Source organism: Martes martes, assembly GCF_963455335.1.
Source record: "Martes martes genome assembly, chromosome: 1".
Classification (NCBI taxonomy): domain Eukaryota; kingdom Metazoa; phylum Chordata; class Mammalia; order Carnivora; family Mustelidae; genus Martes; species Martes martes.
The window spans coordinates 33,989,514-34,014,320 of NC_137888.1; the positions used below are offsets into that span (position 1 = coordinate 33,989,514).

The following is a 24,807-nucleotide window of genomic DNA, read 5'->3' on the forward strand; positions in this document are numbered from 1 at the left end:
ATTCTTCTCCATCTGTCTACTTCCCCAAGAATCTGTCTCTAATTCCTTGTTCTTTCTCCCCCCTCATCTTCTCTCTTGGGTTCCATCTTGTCCCCATCAATACGTAGTCAAAAGTAAAGGGAACTAAATCTCTAACAAATAAAAAAAAGGGAAAAAAACACATATTCCATTTACTTATTCCTCTTTTTCCTGTCACAACCTTTTGAAAAATAAAAATTTCTTCCTCTACTTTCTTCCCAGCCACAGAATGCTCAAGCAACTCATTTGTTTATGGGGCGTTTTCTCCAAATGGACAATAAATTCAAAGTGCAGGCATTTTATCATTTATTTCTTCACATACATCTGGGAAGACAGTACAATACATCAAGTGCACAAAATATAAAATTAAATATATGTTAACTGAGATATTAAGAAAGAAAAGAGCAAAATTTGATAAAGAAATTAATGTGAAGCAAACTCGAAGTAGAAAAAACCACTCCCACTTTCTACCTCACCCACCCTCTCTAGGCAGAGTTACTCTTTAGACGGGCAAATAGACTCCTTTGGAAATGTACACATTTATTTTGTGTTTTCTATCAACATTTTAGAGAACTTCAGAGAAAAAGAAAAGAAAAGAAAAATGAATCAATTAACAAACTCTTTATTCTCATCTACAGAGGAAGACCATTTGCTGGTATGCTATTTAGGTTTATTAACATTCGTATTGTATTTTGCAAACACAAAGAATTATAATCTCTGTGGTAAGGGAAGGAGCATCTAATTCTAACTATGCATTTTCTCACAAATTAGATGTTTCAGGGTCTTAAAGGTTGATTAAGTTGAACCAGGTAACAAATGAAGTGAGTAGAGGATTTTCTGTGGGTCACACAGAAGAAAATCTTTATCACATATAATAATATGTAAAGACATCACAAGCAAGAAATAATCAGTTTGGCCAAAATCTTATAATCATGGCATACGATGAGAATATAATGACCTGAGGCCCCAGAAAGTTTAAAATATTCTTCTATCCAGTAGATGTACTTTTTTCTTCTTCCACTTAAGGAAGGGTGTTAAAAAGTATGAATTAAAAATGACAAGCCTAACAAATGTCTGTTGAAATAACAGCAAAGCAATATGAACAGTATTGACAGAAAAGGAGTCAGTAAGATACCAGACATTTCAACAAATGTTTGGAAGACAGAAAGTAGCTGAAGTGAGAAGGAACCAAGGCAAAAATTAAAACTGGATTTTGCCGAGGAAGAACCTGAAGAGAGCTGGTCAATTTGCTTCACAGCACCACGAGGAGACTCGGCATCTGTAGGCTCCTAATACTGTGGAAGAAGGTCAGTGAAACAAGGGGACTATGTTAAACAAGGGGACTGTGGGCTCTGGAGCACACCTTCTCCCTAGCCTATACAGATAGATGAATTATCTCTCCAGAACACCACCTCTTACCCCTCAAACAGGAGATGAGAATTTGATGCTCTAAAAAACAATGAACTAGGAAGGCTCCAGAGACAATGGGAATATTAGATGACAGAGGTGACTCACAGGATTGAAAGTATTGGGATTAAGTGTCTTAGTGTCACCTCTCACAGTGGAACCCTCCTCCACTTTCCCTGTCCTTATCCATGAATGCCGGTAGCCAGGTATAAAGTCCTCCTGTCCACACCCCTTCTACCCACATCCTATAGGGGACAGGAAGATTCATCTAGAAAGAACTCAAAGAAAAACCTTCAGTTATTGTGACCAATTTAAAAGCTCTCACTTTCTGACTACCCAATAGTGAAGCTCACCAGGAGTAAGGCCCTGTAAATATGCACATGATTTTCAAATACTTTTTCCTACCTCATTCTAAAATAAGACATATAGCCATGAATCACGAGGCCTTTGAAAACAGCATGCAGAATGAAATACAGAGACTAAAAGAAACAGAAGAAAATAAAATCTGAGAAAAAGAAAATGAGAGGAGGAGGTCAGGAGTAAGAAGCAAATTTGGGGAAAGAAAATAAAACATCTATAATAATTTTCAAAAAGATACAAGTATCTTTGGGCATTTAACAACGACAGAATGTATGCAAAAGGAGAGAACAAAAGCATGTTATTAGAAATGTTAGGGAAAAAAAGGGGGTGCTGGGTGGCTCAGTGGTTAAGTGTCTGCCTTCGGTTCAGGTCATGATCCCAGAGTCCTGGGATAGAGCTCCACCCGCAGCTCTCTGCTAAGTGGGGGGTGCCTGCTTCTCCCTCTCCCTCTGCCTGCCACTCCCCCTGCTTGTGATCTCTCTCTCTGTCAAATAAATAAATAAAATCTTTTAAAAATGTTTAAAAAAAGTTAAAAATGTGATTATTAAAGTGAAATTAGTTGGAAAAAAAGTTATTTCTTAAAGCAGAACAGAAAGTCAAAATGATGGGCAACTTGAGAGGAAAAGATAAGAAAACTTAAGAGATTCAATATCCAGATATTAGAAATTCCTGAAACAGTAAACAAAGAATCTGGGGACAAGAAAATTGGCAGAGAAATAAGACAAGAAAATATTTCAGAAATGAAGGATAAAGTGCTTATGAGATTTACCTTCTTCTTCTTCTTCTTCCTCCACCCTCCAAGAGTTTTAGGAGCTATACGCCAGCAATGGACAAAGACCAAGTACAAATATCTCACCCTTTCAAAGTATCCCATGGATTTTAATATGGTTCACAAGGTTGCATGGTATGCAAACATCACCATGATCTAATTCCAGAACGTTTTCATCACATTAAAAGGAAACCCTATACTCATTAGCAGTCATTCCCCATCCCTTCCCAGCTCTTGGCAACCACTAATCTACTTTCTTGTCTCTATGGATTTGCCTATTCTGGATGCTCATAAAAATAAAACCATACAAAATTTGGTTTTTATGACTGACTTCTTTCACTGAGCACAGGTTTTCAAGGTTCATCCATAATGTATCATGTATCAGTACTTCACCTGTTTATATGGCCAAATAGTATTCCACTGTATGGGTTTCCCACATTTTGTCTGTAGATAGGTTGATGGACATTGGGCTGTTTCTACTTTTTGGCTATTATGAATAATGCTGCTATGAACATTCATGTACAAATGAGATTTACCGTCTTAAGCAAATATTCTGATACTACTCTTTCAATATGCCACATCCCTGCCCCCAAATTACTCAATGGCAACCTTCTGCCTCGCAATCTCATTCCAGATTTCAATTAGTAGTTTTACTTTACTTAACAAATCTGGTATTTTACACCCTAAAACCCAAACTCTTTTCACAAATTACCTATCTCCTTTCTATTCTCAGGGAAGGTCACTTCCATACTCTCCTTCTCAGCTCCCTGAAAATTGGGGATAATGGTTTCCACACAAAAAAAGTAAAGATAAATATGTATAAAATGAGTTGCTAAATCTGTGACTCCACTTTTATTTCCTCTCTATCACTTTTTCCCCCTCTTTTCTCTGTGAACCCTAAGCCTACAGGAGGATATTATAACATAAGAGTGTGGACTTAGCTGTCAGACAAGAATTAATTCAAGTCCACAGATGAGTGTATTCATGTACGAAATAAAAAATACAATAACAATACCTTCTCTCATAGTATTGCCATCAGAATAAAATTAAATACGAATGTAAAGCAATCTCTATTTTTTTCTTTCACTGTGTCTTAGAATCTAAGAAAATTGCAAATGTAGGTATTGGGTTCTGCGTCCCTTTTCTACCTATTGATTGTATAACATTGCAATATAATTAGAAAAGCAATGTGGTCTGGTCTGAACTGTGCTCCCCTCCAAACTCACACGTTGGAGCCCTAACGCCCACTGTGATAGTATTGAAAGACAGAGCATTTGGGAGATAATTAGGTTTCAATGAGGTCATGGCATGGGGTCCTGATGATGGGATTAGAGCCATGTGAGGACACAGCAAGAAGGCAGTCATATGCAAGCCAGGAAAAGAGCTTTCACCAGAACCCTACTATGCTGACTAGTCTTGAACTTCCCACCTCCAGAACTGTGAGAAAATAAATTTCTGTTGCTTAAGTGACCCACTGTATAGAATTTTGTTATAACATCTCGAGATGACTGACACATGAATCCCCTAAAACTATTAAAGGTCTGGTATCAAGAAACCTCTGTTCTAGTCCATTTCGTTACTGATTGGCAAGGAAAAGTTAAAATACACAAACATCCTAAAGACTAAAAAGAAGACAATTCCCACTGTCCTTGGAAGTCATTTGGGTATTAAGTAGAATGAGAAAAGAAAATGGGAATAAAAAGAAAAGAAAAAGAATTCTTCACTGTTTGCCTCCAACCCACCTTACAGGTTTACTCTCCCGATCTCTTACTTTTCTTGACCGGAGGTCTTTACTGACCTCCTGAGCTACATTTTATGAGTTAGGACAGATTGACTTCTTACCTAGATCTCTGCCCCACGATGCTGACCCACGTGGACCATATTCCCTAGAAAACTGGGTTCTCTTTGGCTTTGGCCCAGGTACAGCCCCAGTAAGTGGTCAGAGAAAAGGAGAAGAGTAAGAGATGAGATTATTTGTTTCCTTATTTCCTTGGTTCCTTCCCTGCACAGTTGACATAAATTAACTATGTCTCTCACCAAAGCTCAGGGATTCATTCAAGATGGCCAACTCTTCCTCCCTCTGAGCTCTAGCAATTGAACCCTGTTCCCTGTGGCCTATGCAAGGTAACAATTTGGGTGCTACTAGGCCCCCTCACCCACCCTCCTTTGAACTCTTTAATGGATCCCCTGCATGCTCAACTTTGAAAACAGACTTTTGGAAAAACAAACAAATGAACAAACAAACAAAAACATTGTTCAAACTGCCCTATTTCTATGTGCATGTGTGTGTGTGTATGTGTGTGGGTGTGCCATTTGCTTCCTTTTGGGATATCAATCAACACACACATTTTTATTCATGTAGTACTCTCATGAATTCTTCTTCCCACCAACTCTCTGGTCACCTTCTAAACATGTTACCAAGTGTGTTTGAATGTTGCTGCCCCTCTGTTATCTCCCTTGTTACCATGACAGAACAAATAAACTGTCCACTAATATTTTGCTCTAACAGCACTTTATTTTTATTTTTTTAGATTTTATTTATTCATTTGACAGACAGAGGTCACAAGTAGGCAGAGAGGCAGGCAGAGAGAGAGGGAGAAGCAGGCTCCCCGCCGAGCAGAGAGCCCGATGTGGGGCCCGATCCCAGGACCCCGGGATCATGACCTGAGCTGAAAGCAGAGGCTTTAACCCACTGAGCCACCCAGGCACCCCTAACAGCACTTTATTTTAAAAGCACACATGGTCCACATATATATTACAATTCAGTACAAGCATCACAGATCAAGGACAGCACCTGACATACAGCACTCAATAATTATGTTAAATTTCTATGAAACAACTTAAGGTTTTTTTTTTTTTTAAATATAACAATGCTATTAAAGATGTATATTTTAAAATAATGAATAACAACAACAAAAATACCTTTAGATACATTAGTTTGGCTAAGTATCCAGGAAGAAAAAGTATTAAAGCTTGAATAAATATGTCTCCTTTTCCTTCAGGAATGTAGTCTTCTTTCTCTAAATTTCTATAGTATTGAATGTTTAATTCACCTTACTATAATATTTTTTTAAAATATGTTCTATTTGGTAAACTCACATAAAAAAGGAGACATTTATATGACCACATAAGCAGTGAGGTATTTTCTTCCACAAGTTATTCAACTGAAAATGTTTTACAGAGAAAACAAAGCGATTATCTCAATGGTAGGTAACATTTCTTTTTTTGTCAGTGGTTACCAGATAATTCATAAGAGAAATATCCTCAAGTGAGTTAAAAAGGTCAATCCCTTGTGAACTGAAATAAATTTTCAAGTTCAATTTAAAACAAGATTTTTAATTACCGAGATATACTATCTAGGGATAACTTCAAATTGAAAGGCCAAAAATCTCAAGTTAGTTGTTTTTTTGTTTTAATAGAGAATTTAACCCCCCCCCAAAGAAAATCTGATACATCATTTCCCATAAATGAAAAATTAATGATATCACCATACTGACAGCATCTAAATGTTTCCTCAACATTTGAAATATCTAAACACTATGAGTAATATTTTGGGCCTAAATTTCTAGTTATTTAACCTAACAGAAATTTTTAGAGAGTAACAATGAAGAATGATTATACAGCAGTTTACTTGATACTAAACATTCATTTTATGCTAGACATTGATTTTCAAAGCCAAGTGAAAGGTAAAAGCTACTTGTTTTTAAAATCAGGATCATTTCATCTCATCTAAGTCAAATAAATTTTTAAAAGAAACATAACATAGTGTACAAAACATCTTAATTTGTTTGGGCTGCTACAGCAAATACTACGGACTGGGTGGGTTACACCCAACAGAAATCTAATTCTCACAGTTCTGGAAATTGGAAGATTGAGATCAGGATACCAACCTGGTTGAAGGGCCCTCTTCAGGGCTGCAGATTCTTCTTCTTGTATCTTCATATGATGGAAGGACTAGGGATCTCTCTGGAGCCCCTTTTATAAAGGCACTAATCCCATTCAGAGGGCTATACCTTCGTGACTTAAGCACCTCCAAACCCCCTCCCACTAGCACCATCACATCAAGCATTAGGATTTCCATACACCTTTTTTTTGGAGAATACAAATATTCAGATCATAGCAGAAAGTATAAAGGATTTGGAGTTGGATGGGAGAGACAAATGTTTAGCATTATTCCCTGTATATATCAATAATCATTCATTCCTGGTAATCACTTTCCCCCTGTATAAAAACAACTTGTGAAAATTCAGTCACCATTTAACACAAGAAGTTGGTAAGATGTCAGAGCTCATAAATTTCTCTAATTTACAATGGCAAACAAATTTTAAAGGGTAAAAAAAATTTTTTTTAAATTAGTAAGTTTAGTTCTTAAAAGCAAAAAATCAAAACAGAACAAATGGCCATAAAGCCTAAAGTGACACTGAAAGCAGTAAGAGGAGGCACCTAGGGGGCTCAGTAGTTAAACATCTGCCTTTATCTCAGGTCATGATCCCAGGGTCCTGGATCCAGCTGCACATCAAGCTCCCTGCTCAGCAGAGAGCCTGCTTCTCCCTTTCCCACCCCCCCTGCTTGTGTACCGCGCCCCCTGCCCCCGTCCCTGTCTTAAATAAATAAATAAAATCTTTAAAAACAAACAAAAACAAAACAAAACAAAAAAGAAAGAAAGCAATATGAGAACAGTTGCCTTGCCACACAGGTTCCTAAAATCAGGTCACATAAACTACAGAAGATTCAAGTTCTTTGGCTTATTCTATCAAAGACTGGGCCTAAAAATGGCATTAATAGTTGATAAATACTTCTCGAGTGTCTACTCTGTGCCAAGCACTGCTCTAAGAATTGAGAATAGACAATATTAGGAAACAAAACAGGATAGGCCCCTGATCTCATGGAGTTTATACTAACTTGGAAAGGGATTACTTATATTAAACATAAATCCCTCTTATTGTATACTGTAGCTACTTTTTAGTCATTTTCACTATAAATTAAGAACCTTGGCTGCCATCCCATGTCAAAATGTCTCTTTATTCCAGACAGTATGCTCTTCTGGTAACTATATTATGTGTGGCAGTATTTTAGTCATTTTCTGATGTATGTAAAATTTCATTATTTGTAAAACAAAACAAAACAAGAAACCTGCAAAACAACCATACAAATACAATACATTTTTATTTTATTTTAAGTAACTCAGTTAAAAATGTTATATAACAAATACCAATGAAAATAATAATTCAGTCACAGGATTTATCATGATAAATGCTTTGAATGTAATCATTATGTCCAAAAGAGGGAAAGAAAGAAGGAGACATGGAAATATTACATAATTTTATGAGCACTAGATAAAATCAAGTAAACGTTAAAGGATTTAGATAACCTTTCACATAATCAAATGCCTGAAATCTATAAACCAGGCTGTTGGACTCATCCTTCAAGGCTCCCTTGAGGAGACAAGAGAGGCTGCTATATGGGCTCTGTAAACCCTGAACACAGAAACATATGGTTAGCCAAAGCAGAGGGCATGTGAAGCACATTCAGCCTTCCTCTGACAGGCAGGCCCCGAGGTAATCCAAGTAGGCTTAATTTAACATGAGATTCTTAATGTTAAAGACCAGAAAGAAGAATAACCAGGAAAATCATGTCCCTAAAATGAATGGTTCTCCAACGCACAATTACCCCTTCATGTAACTCATCACAAAATCAATTTTTTTAAAGATTTTATTTATTTGAGAGAGAGAAATAGAGAGAGAACACACAGGGGGCGTGCAGAGTGGCAGAGGGAGGAGAAGCAGGATTCCCAGTGAGCAGGGAGTCAGACATGGGGCTCAATCCCAGGGTCTTGGGATCATGACCTGAGCTGAGGGCAGACACTTAACTGACTGAGCCACCCAGGTGCCCCCACAAAACCAATTTTATCGAGACTCTCTTTACAGGTAAAAATTCTCTTCACATTTGCTGATTTGAAGATAGGTTTCATTTTTCTATTAAACTGTGTATTTTTCAAGCTAGACTTCTGCAATTACTCAATTCCTCCTTGCATAAAGTTTCCAAAGTTATTAGTACAATTAATAAGTTCAGTACCTTACCAAACAGTCCCAATATAACACAATTTATTAATGATGTCTCTTAAATTTTTCTGTTTAAACATTTTGACTATTTTTTCCCATAATTATCATGTATCAGTTTATATTCTAATATTTTAAATCAAACTTTGAAAATGAAACAAAAAGAAAACAAGTTCATATCAAAACAGTAAGGTAGAAAGTACCTTTAATTTGGATCCATGAGGTACAAGTAGAGATGTATTCTTCTTTGGTGGGATATAAAGCTCCCACTTTCCATAATCCAGTTTTTTATATGGGTACGAAAATGGATTCCAATCATCTAAAAAAATAAAGAAGATTAGTTAACAATAGCATGGTATGACTAATACTTGATGAATTTCAAGTAAAGCATAATATGCTGCCTTCTTGTACAGAATCAAATTGCCTAAAAAATGTTAAGTTTTCTAGGGTGTTAAGTAAAACACTCTAGCCATTTAGAAAAAAGCAGGTTATTTTATATTTATTTTTAAGAAATACATTTGAAAGTCTGCCTTTTGCAACTTAAAATTAAAAATTACAACATTTTCAACTGTCCTTCCAATTCCAGTATGTCTATCAATAAACAGATTGTAAAAGAAAATGATGGGCCCTTTTGTGGAAAACACCATCAACAACTGGAGTTAATATGAAAAAACAGAAATGTATTCTTGGTGATTAGATAAGATATATCTCATGGCAGAAAAAATGATGAAAAATAATTAAAATCATATTTCATTAATCCAAATCTACAAATGTGTGATAGAACTGAGTTAAAAACCTAAAGAAATGCCACAAGCAAGAAAGGTGGAAGGTTATAAATGATAGGAGGCAAAGGAAAGGTAGATCACAGATTTCAGAAAAAAGCCAAAATGAAGAACAGACCCATGCACACAGAAAAACAAAATCAGGAAGTAAAGGACACACTGTTTAATAAGCGGTGCTGTGACAACTGGCTATCCTTATGGAAGAAGGAAAGAAAGAAAAGAAAGAAAGAGAGAGAAGGAGGGAGGTAGGAAGGAAGAAAGAGATCTCTACCTAATACTATGCCTAAGAATCATCTGAGCACAGACTGATGCTTAAATATGATAGGCAAAACTGTAAAATGTTTATAAGAAAATACAGGGAAATAATAATAATCCCAGGTATAAAAAGTATTTTTTAAACAAGATACAGGGCACCTGGGTGGCTCAGTTGGTTAAGCAACTGCCTTCAGCTCAGGTCATGATCCTGGAGTCCCAGGATTAAGTCCCACATCGGGTTCCCTGTTCAGCGGGGCATCTGCTTCTCCCTCTCCATCTGCCCCTCACCCCACTCACGCTCTCCCTCTCTCTCTCATTCTCTCTCTCTCTCAAATAAATAAAATTCTTAAAATAAATAAATAAACAAGATACAAAAATAAAAACTAGGAACAAGCCTGATAAATTTGACCAGTAAAATTATAAATTTATCTTCATAGATAGATAGACGGATAGAATGAAAAGACAAACTACCAATTGTGAGAATACACTTAAAATGAATATACCAAGAAAGAGCATCCAAAATATATGAAAAAATGACCAAAAAATGAGAAAAACAACAACAACAAAAAAACGACAAAGACATCAGCGGAGGACACACGAATGGCCAAGGAGCATGTAATAATGCCCAAACTCACTGTGATTAGGGAAACACAAATTAAAAGAACAGTGAGACTCCATTTACCACCCACTGGATTAGCAAAATTTAAGAGCCTGAAAATATCAGGTAGTCAGCAAAGATTATAAAATAACATTGCAATTGAGAGTATAAATTAGTAAAACAACTTGGCATTGTATAGCAAAGTTGAAGATACGTTCCCTGGAAAGCCCAACAATCCTCCCCCTAGGTAATAGCCTGGAGAAATTCTGACAAATGTGCACAAGACAGCATTCGCAAATGCTCAGTGAAGAACTGTTTGTAATAGCAAAAAATGGAAGCGATCAAAATGTAAGTCAGACACAAAATGAGTAAATAGGTTTTGGTATAATTAAACAATGAGTGCTATACGATAATACAAACTAAAGAACAAATATATATATATATATATATATATATATGCCAATAGCTAAAGCATGAATGTTAATTTTAAAAGGGTATGGAAGAATATCATTTATACAAAGTTCAAACATATGCAAAAGAGTGTTATATAACACTTATGGACACCTATGCACATAGTAAAAATAGTAGAAGAAAAATGAGAATGTTAAACATCAAATTCTATGGGTGATTTCCACTGGATAAAGGAAAATTAACATAGGACGTTTCAATAATATCTGTAATATATCTTAAGGTAGGTGGTGTATGGAGAGATGTTTATTACATTATTTCTTATTGTTTATGCCTAAAATATCTCATAGTTCTACAAATAATTGAGCAGCACTATGATGCCATGCACTGTATGGCATTGACATTAGAGTCTTAGCCGATGAAGTAAGAAAAGCATCAGAAGGCTTATTTTATGCCATGATTTCCTTCTTTCCACACCAACCCTTTCACCCCATCAGTACTGAGGAGCTTTACCTCCAGAAACTCTGAATGTTGGGGACAGAGTGAGTGTAAGAAACAATACTTAAATAAAGAAATAAAGATCCTTCTAAACATTTCCCTACTCCTCATCATGAAGACAATCTGAAAATGTCTGAAGTGGTTTATATTAAAAAACAACAGGCTCTGTGTCCTTACATGTTCCTGCTCTTAAAATCTGAAAAATATCTGACCTACATACAGGGTGACATACCTTTACCAAAGCAAAGAATTGAGGGCATGATTAGAAAGAAAAAAAAACCTTGAAATAACAATATTTAGATACTGTAATACTTCATACATTTACCAAATTTCTTTTAAAGCTAATCAGTTAAGATAATTAATAAACTTAAGACAAGCGACAGATCTTTTCCTGGTTAGTTAGATCTGAAAATAAAGGGTACAGTTCATTAGTTCATTCATTCATTCATTAAATATGAACTGAATGCTTAATATAGGCCCTGCTCAATGCCAAACTCGAAATTAGTGTTCAAAAGACAGTCATATCTCCTCAAGAAAAGGTTAAATTGAGTCAGAGTGCACCAAAATGAATAAATTTATAATACAGATTCACTAAAAACTCAACTATAAATAAGATTTAATTACTTTGCAAGTGAATCTTCAACTATATGGGTTATTTACATATGCAGATTTATTTAAAAGCTGTTTTCAGTAATGGAAAAATGAATGTGCTTTTGAATATTACTGATTGAATATCAGTTTAACTAGTTCCTCAACTTGCAGTCACTTGTGTTTTAAGGTCTATTTAAACAAGTATTAATATTTATATAAAGAAAATACTCTTACTGAATCACATTTTCCTTTTATAAAATCTTAAGAGTTCTAAATCCCCTAAAGCGTATGTTGATTATTTGTAATTCCACACTATGAATTTTTTTCCTTTTATTATTACCCCTCCTACTCATGGAAACTCAGGTGTTTACTTTTACTGCAGTTACATTTTTCTTCCTAAACCCCACCCTTGAAAGCAAAATTTAGAACATCTTCACATATGCCCCCTCAAGAAAATCCATTCCACCAACCATCACAAGTGACGTAGAATATATCTAAAGATTTCATATGGAAAGGGAGAGGAAGGTTTACAAGGCATACATGCATGAAACAAATTAAGATTTTTGCATTAAACAATTGTCACCCCATGCAAATCCCTCTTCAGCCACATCACTACCAGTCTGTCATCTCCGTGACTCTTTTTCAGTTACTGCTAGCTCTGAATTTTCCTCACTCAACTTCCTTTATTAAATAATGTTGCTTTTTTCTATTGGACACATGGACACCAATAAAAATTCCCACTTCCACAGTACAGCATGCAGATGTAAGATTGTTTCTTGTAAAATGGGTTTTCCAAAATGACTCATAAGATGAGATTTTCTCCAGGGTATAAATATATCTAAGGCCCAGAAACAGAATAATTTTTAAAAAATGGATGGACCTATTCTTATAAACTTAACATTAAACACTTAGTTAAGAAAGAAGGAACCAAAATCAAGGTACATCGAGGCATAACTGCAGGAACCACTTGTGAAAGTACACAGTTAAAAATAAATAAACAAATATTTAACATCAAATGACCAGTATAAAAATTTTGTTTTTTTAAAGATTTTATTTATTTATTTGAGAGAGCAAGTGAGAAAGAGAGAAAGCACGAACAAAAGGGGAGGGGCTGAGGGAAAGGGAGAGGCAAACACCCCACTGAGCAGGGAGCCTGACCTGGGGCTCCATCCCAGGACCCTGGGATCATGACCTGAGTGGAAGGCAGATGCTTAACCAACTGAGCCACACAGGTACCCCATAAATAAAATTGAGTATTTTATTTGTAAATAGAATTTGCTTCATAAAAATACGAGAGGCAAAATAAGAAGTTGAAAGACAAAATTTAGGGAAATTTTTGTCTTGTGAAATAAGTCATGAGACTTTATTCTTAAATATAACTGAAAATAATAACAATAACAATAATGATAAATGATTCTAGGCCATACTAGAGTAGATTTGAAGAGATACATTTGGAACCAGATTACCCAAACATTTTTCATTTTAACCTTGTATGACTTACATTCTAAGTACACAAGATAGCATTAACTTTATTTGAGTACTTAATGCAAATAGTTAATATCCCAATATAGGCCTCAGGATAGGACCAAAAATAGCACCATTACCACATGGGACAATTGTTTGCTTCTCTATCCAGTACAGAACTAACACTGAGAGTTCTGCAGTTCAGTGGTTCTCAAACTTTAGCTCATACCAGAATCACTTAAGCTTATTAAAACAGATTGCTGCTACCCCACCCTCAGAGTCTGGTTCAACAGATCTCAAGTGTGGACTAATAATTTGTATTTCTAAAAAGTTCTTAGGTGGTGTTGATGCCACTGGCCTAGGGACCACACTAAAAACAACTGCTGGCTCAATAGGTATATTCAGGTATTTTCTACTCCTAGCTTTGTGAGTGATTTTCTAAATTAAATTGGATTTATGGACTACCAAATAATGCCCTAAATCAACAGGTCAAGGAAATTCTGAAATAAGAAATATCTTTAATAATCTTTCAAGGTCAACATTACTCACATGAAATTCAGGATTTAGAATTTGGGGAAAATAGGGTTATAAAGCCCAGAGGATGACAAGTGAGATAAAGATTATAGAGCAGATATAATGTATAAAGGAGCTGGAATGTATTAATGTAAGGGAACAAAATTTGACAAATTTGAACATGAAAAGATAACATATATTAAGACCATTATTCAATGTACTTATTAATGTCTATAGATAATATTTTCTAGAATATTCTCATTAAGCAATCACTTGGTTAAAATGTTTGAGCCACTGATCACTGCCTGACTGTGAATAGAAATTTGAAGTCTTTTATTTAGAAAATATTAAAGTTTTAAAATGTTAACATATTACCTTATTTCCCTTTCTTTTTTTTTTTTTTTAAAGATTTTATTTATTTATTTGACAGAGAGAGAGATCACAAGTAGGCAGAGAGGCAGGCAGAGAGAGAGAAGGAAGCAGGCTCCCCTCTGAGCAGAGAGCCCTATGCGGGACTCGATCCCAGGATCCTGAGATCATGACCTGAGCTGAAGGCAGAGGCTTAACCCACTGAGCCACCCAGGCACCCCTTACTTCCCTTTCTATGCCTCATTTCTTACCATAATGTAGACATCGCCAGGTTCAAGAGTTAGGAACACCCAAAACAAAGTGTTTACTTAATCTAATTTTGGTCAAGTTTTAAGATCATGTTTGCTGCTAGCATAAATTATTTTATTATAACATTTTCTAAGACATTCAATATTTATCAAGTTATGATGACCTGACACATTTTTAAAGCAAACATGTTAATAGGTATGTTATTAACAGGCTAAAATATATCATCATATTTGGTAATGCAAAAGATTCTATTTGTCCATAGACTCAAGACCAGCAGACAAAATTCAAATCGAGATATGGAAAAGAAACAACGTGTATGCACAGTTTAATATGAACTGCAAATACACATTCGGTATAGGCCATCAAACATTAACTTAAGGTCACTGCATCAGGAGAACAGACTCTATATTTATCTGAAACCCAACAACCTTTCTTTTTCTAATGTAATAATCCTCACATAAAATTCTTAAATGTCAACCTCCTTCAAATATTCCCAAACTCTTTAACTCACAGTAAAGTATTTCTCTTCATCAGCTCTTAGCCACCTCATTTCTGTAGAGTTCCTGAGTTTCATATAAAATTCCCTTATGTATGGCTGAAATTGGCCCAACTTACTATGTAGAGTCTTACACCTCTGATGTGGATGCTAGTGCGCTGAAGAACATGGTCCACACTTGGGCCAACCCCTGCAGACTTCCCCAGCAGGGACACAGATCCCTGGTGAAGGCAGCAGATAAGGCTAACAACGTAAGGCCACTACTGGCCTGTATGGCACATTTCAGTCACTTTCTATCTGAGTGGATGTCCCTTATGTTATAACAGTTGTTAAATATTTGGAATATCACCTCCTCAAAGCAACTAAATACCCTTCTTCATCATTCTGTGTTATTTAATTATTTCAAGCTTCATATCATGTGGCATTTATATACATTTATGCAAAGTTAGCCTGCCAAATGGAAGTTTGGGGGACTTCTCTCATACCAAGAAAGCATCTGCTCTGTTCCCAAGAAATCATAATGTTCAGAACTGAAATCTCCTATGTCATTATCCCTACTTAGGATTATGGGAGGACCACACAGCCTTTCTGGGTGGAAGGGGAGTAGTCCTTTCTGAGATATATCCTTGTGATTTTTTGACGTCCTTTTTTTTTCTCCTCCAGATAATTCTTTCCTTTAATTGGATGCCTGGGAACTATCATTCTTTGACTTCTGCTGGCAGCTGGCACCCTGGGGATAATCTTATTGAGACCTCCAGCATAATTTCTTCGGGGAAATTCTCTCAACACACATTAGTGAAGGCTACCTGTGCTTTTCAAAAACATTCTGATAAAATCAGAATGCCTCTAACTTCAGAACCAAGTGAATACTAATATCTTGATATTATAAAGAACAATGTTCAGTCCTCTGAAATGTAGCTTTCTGGAAATTAGAGAACAAATCAAATAATCTAGAGCTTCACTTACTGAACTGTTTTTGAAGGCATGCATGGAAGAAAAGGGCTCCATGATCAAAACACATGTAGCAAATGTGACTTAAATAGGATTAACCATGTTTCTTTATTACAGGAATAGTATTTATAGTATGCTATTTTTTATGGAAGGAGATAACAAATGAATAGTTTTATGATTTTAAGTAGCATGAAAATATAAACCCCCAAAATGAATAGAAATGATTATGTATATAGGGGAGGAAAAACATAGATCAGTAGTTTAGGATTGCACCTTGTTGTATTTTGACTTTAGAACTAGTTAATTCAGGGGCGCCTGGGTGGCTCAGTGGGTTAAAGCCTCTGCCTTCAGCTTGGGTCATGATCTCAGGGTCCTGGGATCGAGCCCCACATCGGGCTCTCTGCTCAGCAGGGAGCCTGCTTCCCCCTCTCTCTCTCTCTCTGCCTGCCTCTCTGCCTACTTGTGATCTCTGTCTGTCAAATAAATAAATAAATCTTAAAAAAAAAAAGAACTAGTTAATTCATACAATTAGGAACAATTCATACAATTAAAAAGCTGATTCTCAGAAATGGAGAAATAAGAAAAAAAAATCCCTTAAAATAGAAACTGAAATAAATGAACCTATGTGATGATATTTCGAGCCTATGGAAGGTAATTAGATCATGACAGTAAAGCCTTCATCAATGGGGTTAGTGCCCTTACAAAGGAGACCCCAACTAGATCTCTGATCCTTTCCACCATGTGAGGAGACAGAAAAAAGACTATTGTCTATGAACCAGGAAATGGATCCCCACCAAACACCAAATCTGCTGGTGCCTTGATCTTGGACTCCCTAGCATCCAGAACTGTAAAAAATTAATTTCTGTTGTTTATAAGCCACCCAGTCCATAGCATTGTTATAGCAGGCCAACAGACTATAAAACAAAGTTTATCTCCATTTTTACACATACTAAGAAATTTCCGCAATAAAAATTTAAAAACTAATGTGAAGTCTCTGTATAACGTATTTGCCCAAATCTTTGTTATCAATTATAAAAAGTTTTCAAAGAGTAAAAGATGTTCATTTATTTATGGTTCTAAATACAGATGAACAAACTACTTTCTAGATAGGCGGTGCTAGTTCATACTTCCAACAGCAGCATATAAGCATGGGCAAATACCCATATCCTCATCAACACTGGGAATTATAATTTTAATAAGGCATGCCAGCCTCGCTCAACAAGGGATCACTAAGAGAATGAGGCCGTAAGGCCCAAAAGACCCACTGTGTACAATAAATTAATTTATCTTCAATACATCTAGAATAGTATTCATCCTGGCCATACCTGGGAGAATTTAGAAAACAGACATTAAATCACTTTCTGTGTTCTGTGGGTCAGATGAGGAACCAGCATGAGAAAAGTTGCCTCTAATTATTGTCCTAGCTCTAACAGATAGCTTTTGATACAGTGTTTGCATTTCTTTTCAAAACAGGCTATAATTATAACTTTTGATTATTCTCTTTTCTCCTATTGTTATTTGGGAAGAATTGGGTGGTGGGTATTGTATTCTTTTCAAACTTTTTCATTTATTTCTAGCTTTATTGAAAGAAATTAAAAATGTGGTCTACTTTATGGGCTAATTTGGTGGTAATCAATCCAGTTATTTATTGACCAATCTATCTATTTTTAACAGTATAAACCATCCAGTTATCTCAAAATAGATTTTATGGAAACTCCAGCAGGAAAAGTACATAAAAACATGTGAAAGCAAGGTTGTTCTGACTGAAGTGGCCCTTCCTAGCTGGGCACTCCTCCCATTTATTGTTCTATCCAGAGCCCGCTCCTCAAAACTCAGTCCTAAAACATGTTCTGATGTATGATCTACCTTTGTAGATATTTCACAACCTTGAAAAATACGTAATTTGTTTTAAATTCTCCATTTATTTTTAGTTGACTTGATTCAGCACAAGTTAAGAGTATATACTGAATTCTATCATGGCAACTGGGTCTATCCAGTTTCTAGTAATTCTTGCCATCTATACTTGACCAAAAGAAAGTATTATTTGGGACATAAGGATAATGGCATTTATCTTTGCTGTGACTTCTGTTATTGATTTCTATGCCATTTTACCTTGGTTTGTTTTTGGTCTGAATTTGACCATCCTTTTATTTTATAATTCTTAAGTGACAGTAAAGCAGGGGAAAATTAATAGTTAAAGCTAGAAAGTGGTACAATATTTGCTTAGAAAGAACATAGAAAAGACAAAATAGGAAAGGGAAAGAATGGAAGAAAGGTATAATGCAATACAATAAATTATCAGGGGCAGCAACATCATCCTGTGGGCCAAGAATGGCCCGTGATTATGTTTTAACTGACCAGTATGTTGAGCTGTATCCTTCCATGTCCGGAAATATCTGGAGCTAAGTAGGGAGGCTCTCTTAGAGCCCACACTCCAGCTTACACTTGTATGCTATATAACTATGGATCGCAACTTAACCCATTTCTGACTTTCCTGGCTTCAGCACAGATTTGAGTTTAGAAAGTCTTCTCTCTATACAACACAATCTTTCAACTTAAGCTATTCTACCCGAACTGGCCCCTGGGGTGGATGCATGACAGAGGACTATAGCAATCAGGAAAGCAATTATACAAGTCTTCCTCCTAACCCTACAGCCACTTACAAAAGTATACCAATGAAAGTAAAACAGTATTTTCTAATATGTCTAGCGAAGTGACAATCCAGGTTCTGTGATCAAGTGATTTTTGACAAAGGTGACCAAGATCATTCAATAGGGAAAGAAAAGTCTTTTCAATAGATAGTACTAGGACAACTGCATCTCTACATACAATAGAATATATTTGGACCCCTACTTCAAAACATGTACAAAACCAACTCAAAATGAATCAAAAACTAGTATGTAGGGGTGCCTGGGTGGCTCATTCAATTGAGCCTCAACTCTTGATTTCAGCTTAGGTCTTGATCTCAGGGTTGTGCATTTGAGCCCTGTGTCTGGCTCTGTATTCAGTACAGAGTCTGCTTGTCCCTTTCCTCCCACTCTTTCTTTCTCTCTCTCTCTCTCAAATAAATACATAAAATCTTTTTTTTTAAAGACCTAAATGTAAAAGCTAAAATGATAATGCTCACAGAAGAAAACACAAGGGTATATCTTCATAATCCAATTCTTAAATAGGCATCACAAGTACCAATAATAAAGAAAAAAACCAAAATATTAGACTTCTCCAAAATTTAAAATTTTCTATGTCAAAGGACACTATCAAGAAAGTGAAGACAATTTACAATATGGGAGAAAATATTTCTAAATCATAAATCTGATAAGAGACTTAAGTCTAGAATACACAAAGAACATTTACAACTTAATAATAAAAAGACAACCAAATTTTTTAAATGAGCAAACGATCTGAATAGAACTTTCTACAAGGAAGATGTAAAATAGCCAATAAGCACATGAAAAGATGTTCAACCTCATTAGTCAGTAGGAAAATGCAAATCAAAACCACAATGAGCCATCAATTCATTTACAATGAAATGACAACAGTCAAAAAGATGAATATACTTATTGGTGACACTGTGGGTAAATTGGAAACCTCACTTACTGCTGGTGGAAAGGTAAAACTGTGCAGCCACCTTGGAAAGCAGTCTGAAAGTTCCTCAAAAAGCTAAAGATATAGTCAAAGATAAAGTTACTATTCTACTCAACGATTCCATTCCTAGTTATATGCCCATGAGAAATAAAAACATATGTCCATATAAAAACTTGTATATGAATGTTCACAGCAGCATTACTCATGATAGTCAAAGGTAAACACATACATGTCCATTAATTAATAAATGGATAAAGAAAATATTGCATATCCATACAGTAGAATATTACTCGACCATAAAAAGGCATGAAGTACTGATACATGTTACAACATGGAACCTTGAAAAAACTATGCCAAGCATGTGAAGCCAATCATAAAAGACCACATATAATTACATTTATATGAAATATCCAGGATAGGCAAATTTATATAAAGTTTTGGTTGCCTAGGGCTAGGGGAGGGATGGAAGGATTGCGAGGTGATAGTTGTAGGGTACAGGGTTTCTTTTGGGGTGACGAAAATTTTCTAAAATTGATTGTAACTATGGCTATACAACACTATTTTTAATATGCTAAAAACCATGGAATTATATTCTTTAAATAGTTAAGTTGTATAGTAAGTGAATTCTATCTCAATAAAGCTGTTAAAAAATAAAAATAAATATTTTAAAGGGTAGATAGCCTTTATCTGTTCATTCCTATTGAGCTTTTGCCGGACACTAAAATCAGATTGTATCAGAGATAACCGTAAAGGAAAAGACCACGTAGGGAGACATATATAAAAATTTAATGCTGAGAAGATAGCTTGGTCAATAAGGAGAATAAAGAGTCAAGTTGGATACCTTAAGACTTCTTTGAAGAGAAAATGATTAAATGTTTCAAGGCTTTGCAAAGGTAGAACTTAACTGTATTAGAAGATGGGGGGAGGGGTGCCTGGGTGGCTCGTGGGTTAAAGCCTCTGCCTTCAGCTCAGGTCATGATCCCAGAGTCCTGGGATGGGCCTTGTATCAGGCTCTCTGTTCAGCAGGGAGCCTGCTTCCCCCTTTTTCTCTCTGCCTGCCTCTCTGCCTACTTGTGATCTCTCTCTGTCAAATAAATAAATAAAATCTTTAAAAAAAAAAAAGAAGAAGAAGATGGGGGGAAACAGGCTTTTAAGCCAAAAAAAAAAAAAAAAAAAAAAAGGATATCTTCTTCTGGAGCCCAGACTAGCAATAGATTTATGCGTGATTACCAACATAAACATAGCTGCTGATGATGATGTTAGAACTTACGCTGTACTGTGGAAGAGTCCTATAAAGAAAGGAAATCTATAAAACTATCACAAAACCCACTCTCTTAAAAAAATGGTTTAAGCAGAAGCTGTCTCATATGATACAGGAATGAAGAGTTTTATTGTGATAGAAGAAGTAATAAAAGTCATTACATTAACAAAAAATAGGATGACTTGGTGACACTGATGGCAGCAACAGTAGTTATGGATTGTCCTCTGAGCTTGACATTCAATATCTAACTCAATTATCTCAAAAGTCCTACAAAGTAATACAGATTTCATTTGATGGATGAGGAAACAAGCTCAAAGAGGGAGAACAATAAAGCCAAAGTTCCACAGCTATTAAGTGACAGAGCCAGGATTTGAATCCATGATGGTTTGACTCCTGCTTCTGTCTATATGTACTCTTCTCCTGCACAACATACATATACCGTCTGGACCCAGTCCAGCGTCTCTCTACATTAGAAATGTACATAACGCACATTGGGCTCTTAACTAGATTTATGTCTCACTACGAATAAAGGCTATTCTTCTGGAATCTTATGTTTTAGGAAATAAGTTCTGCATGTGGATTTTTTCATTAATAAAAGGCTTACTGTAAATGTTTGCAAGCCTTGAAACTGTTAGGCAGGTCTGTGGCAGTTACACTAGAGAAAGAGCTGCATTAGTCTGTTAAATGCGGGGCACTCTGGACCACAGTGCCCAACCAAGTCACCATTCCCAGCCAAGCAACTGATAGAGCATGAGATTCAGGATGCTCCCTAGACACTCAACCTTAACTGTCAACAATAATCCCGTCATCACCCTTGGTGTATAGCCATATGGCTGACAACCACAAAAGTAAAAGAGAGTGACAGCAAGACAGAGAGAAAGAGAGGCAGAGGGAGGGAAGGAGAACGAGACTGAGAGAGAGAGAAAGAGAGAGGGGAAAAGAGAGAGAACAATAAAAAATGAACCCTTCTACTGAGTAGCGTCTGTGCATGCACAGATTGGTAGACACATACACGCCCTTTCTTAGAGCAGAAAGCTTCGTTTTCAAGTTCACAGAGAAAACTAGAGCCATCAGGCAAGAACTCCCTCAGTTTTCTGCTTTCAAACCTACAAATCGATACCAGCAGCCATCTTTACCTCCTTCCCTTTAGTCTGTAGAAGAGGGTTTTTTTTTTTTCCTCTCTCTCTCTCTTGTTCAAGGCTAACTTCTTGATTCCACTATTCCGTTTTGTCAGTTTTTAATTATTTGTTCATGTTCTGAGGTTTTCAAACATTCTCCTTCTATAGACTTGTTACTCAGCAATCAAATCCAATGAATTGACATACTTGCTAATTCTCAAGTAACATCAACGACAATGAAGAAAACCCTCCCTTTCGGTGCAAGTCACTCTCTTTCTCCTATCACTGACAGCCCAATTTTTTGGCTATTATCTCTACTTCCTCTACTTCTTCATCCCCCTAAAATGTTCCTGAAATACTCTGGCAAAGTTCATCAGTGAAGACCTCCAACTTTCCAATCCCAATTGTTTTTTTTAGACTTCAACTTACAGGGACTCTCAGTGGCATTTCAAACGCCTGGTCACTCCCGCTTGGGGGTCAGTGAGACCTACCTTACTTGGTTCTCTTACATCACAACAGTACAGATAGGGAAGGAAAAGAATGCATTTGAGCTATTTCAATGTTAAAATTGGTAAGAACCAGTGTTTGGTTATTAGAGGTGACAGTGATAATTTCTTGCACGGGTGGTTACTGAAACAGGACAGGGAAAATGGAAGTAAGAGAAAAGAGAATTCAAAAGGACTAGAAATGGTCAACACAATCTATGACTGCAGTTAAGTACTACAGAAAAGATGCCTAATTTGAGGGAATGGGAGGCTTAATGGAGGGACACATGCACACGAGGGTGTTTACTTTCCTTACTAGAAAAGAAATGTGTATTCTGTGTAGAATAAAAGGCAAAAAAATACAATTAAAGAAAGCACTCATAAACCCAACTCCCTCTACATTAATACCTTAGTATAAAGTTTTATTTTTTTACTATACATGTATTTATATGCACATACATATGTTTCCACAATATGAATTACATATAAGGTATGTGTATATACATACTCTCTTAACTTACAGTTTTGTAACCTTATTCATATACTAATAGTGTTACCTCTGCCAGTACATATCCATTTATGACCAGAGTTCCCCAACATGGCTGCTTTTAAAACACATTTATTTATTTATTTATTTATTTATTTATGAGAGGGAGAGAAGAGAGAGAGAGCAAGCCACTGAGCATGGAGGTGGGGAAGGGCAGAAGGAGGACAGAGAATCCCAAGAGGCTCCACGCCCAGGCCAGAGACAGACATGCACCTTGATCCCATGACCCCAATACCATGACATGAGCAGAAATGAAGAGTCGGATACTTAACCAACAAGACTTCTTTTAAGAGTTAGAAATCAACAGACCCCACCCCACATCTTTGAGTCAGATCCAGGAATGGGACTGCACTTTTATAAAGCTCCCTAATTTTTTGTTGTGCACACATAGGTTTGGGAACTAATGATCTACAATATCATTCTAGAAATCTGATCAAGAATTAAGGAAGGGATTGTCTTTAGTTTTCCACTATATTTAAGGAAGGAAAGATGTGAAAAACTTCGTATGCCAAGAGAAAGGAAGCAGCAGAGGGAGAAGCTGATGGGAGAAAAAGAGGTAAACAGATCTACCACAAAGAAGAAGATAAGATAAGAAGATAAGAAAGAGGGATTCAATGTATGGATTCAGGACATCAATTTCTTTTACTACCTGTTAAAAGCATGTGGGAAGGATGAATGATCTCTTTAGGGAAATGGTTTGGAAGTGGAAATTTTCCTTTCTGCTGGCTTCTACTTTCTCTGAAAAGTAAGAACAAGTCTTGCACTAAGGGAGAAGGAGGAGGCAGTGAAATGAGGGATTCAGAAGAGGCGGTGACACTAAATAGCTCCTATGGAGGATGTAAGGAAGACCAGGCTGGGGGGTGTGCAAATGGTTTCTGTGGAGTGTTGACGGCCACGAGCCCACAGAAGCAGCAGTACACATATGGCTGTGTGGTTTTTCCTCATGGGGCCTTGAAGCTGTACAGGAGCAGAGATATTGGACAATTCGATGCAGATTTACAGGGCAAGTGTGGTAGAAGGTTCAAGGAGAAAAAAACTTTCAGGAACACAGGATTTGGAGAGGTTGGAGCAGACATTAAAGAGACCAAGTCATGTCAGAGACATCATGGATCTAGAGGTCTCACTCAGTCTGGAATAATTTGCGTCATGGAGTCTGGAACATGGAATTGCTGCTAGAGCAATCTTTGTACTTTCTTTTTCTTTGCACCTTTTAGACTATGAGTTTTGATAATCCTTTGCAACAACTGCCCTATCCCTCATTAGCAGCCTCATCCCCCACCAAAAAAATCTTGATTTCTACCTCATCATTTTCCCTAAGTATATCTAGACCTCTACAAACCAGAGCCCCCCTAGCAAATGCATAAATACAGGAGTGAGAAATGCTACTGTTGTTACATATGAAGTTTGGGATAGTGTGTTACACAGCATTACTATGGCCACAGCTGACTTGTGCACCACATAAGAGTGAGCACTACCCCTCTGAACATCTCACAAGTAGCCTAAATCTATATCTATTACAGCACGTATTACATGTGTCTGTGTTGATTTGTTTTTTTACTCTAAGCTTTCTAAAGGTCATGGTCAAGTTTTATCTATCTTTGTATGGCAACACCTAGTATAGTACCTCCCACATAATAAGTACTCAACAACTTTTTAATGAAAGAATAAATTTCAACTTTTTATACCAAACTGAATTCATAAGATAACTGCGTAACTGGAAATTCAGTAAAGAACAGAACAAAAAAAAATCATTTCTTTTTAGTTTTGCAAGTGAACATGATAAACAGTATCTCTTTAATAAGATTTCATTATATACTAAGATTATAAAAAATTATCTCTATATTTAGTAATATAAATGATTAAGAAACACAAAAATCTAGATACTTCCTTTTCATTAATCTTTTCAATTAATATGTATCAGTAACTAAATTATGTAGACTTAACTTAAAAGCAAAATTATATTAATTAAAGGAAACATTACTTTTATTTACTTGTATTTTAAGAGAGATCTTGATTTTCTCTTT

The 24,807-nt window shown here is 36.1% G+C and overlaps 1 protein-coding gene across 1 annotated transcript in view; it reads right to left on the bottom strand.

Moving 5' to 3' along the window:
* The window catches only part of GBE1 (1,4-alpha-glucan branching enzyme 1), a 281,560-nt gene that overhangs the window by 183,057 nt on the left and 73,696 nt on the right, over positions 1-24,807 (bottom strand). Inside the window, exon 3 of the mRNA XM_080808172.1 lies at positions 8,817-8,932. Coding sequence (XP_080664298.1) covers positions 8,817-8,932 — 116 coding nt within the window. The remainder of the gene's footprint in view (positions 1-8,816; positions 8,933-24,807) is intronic.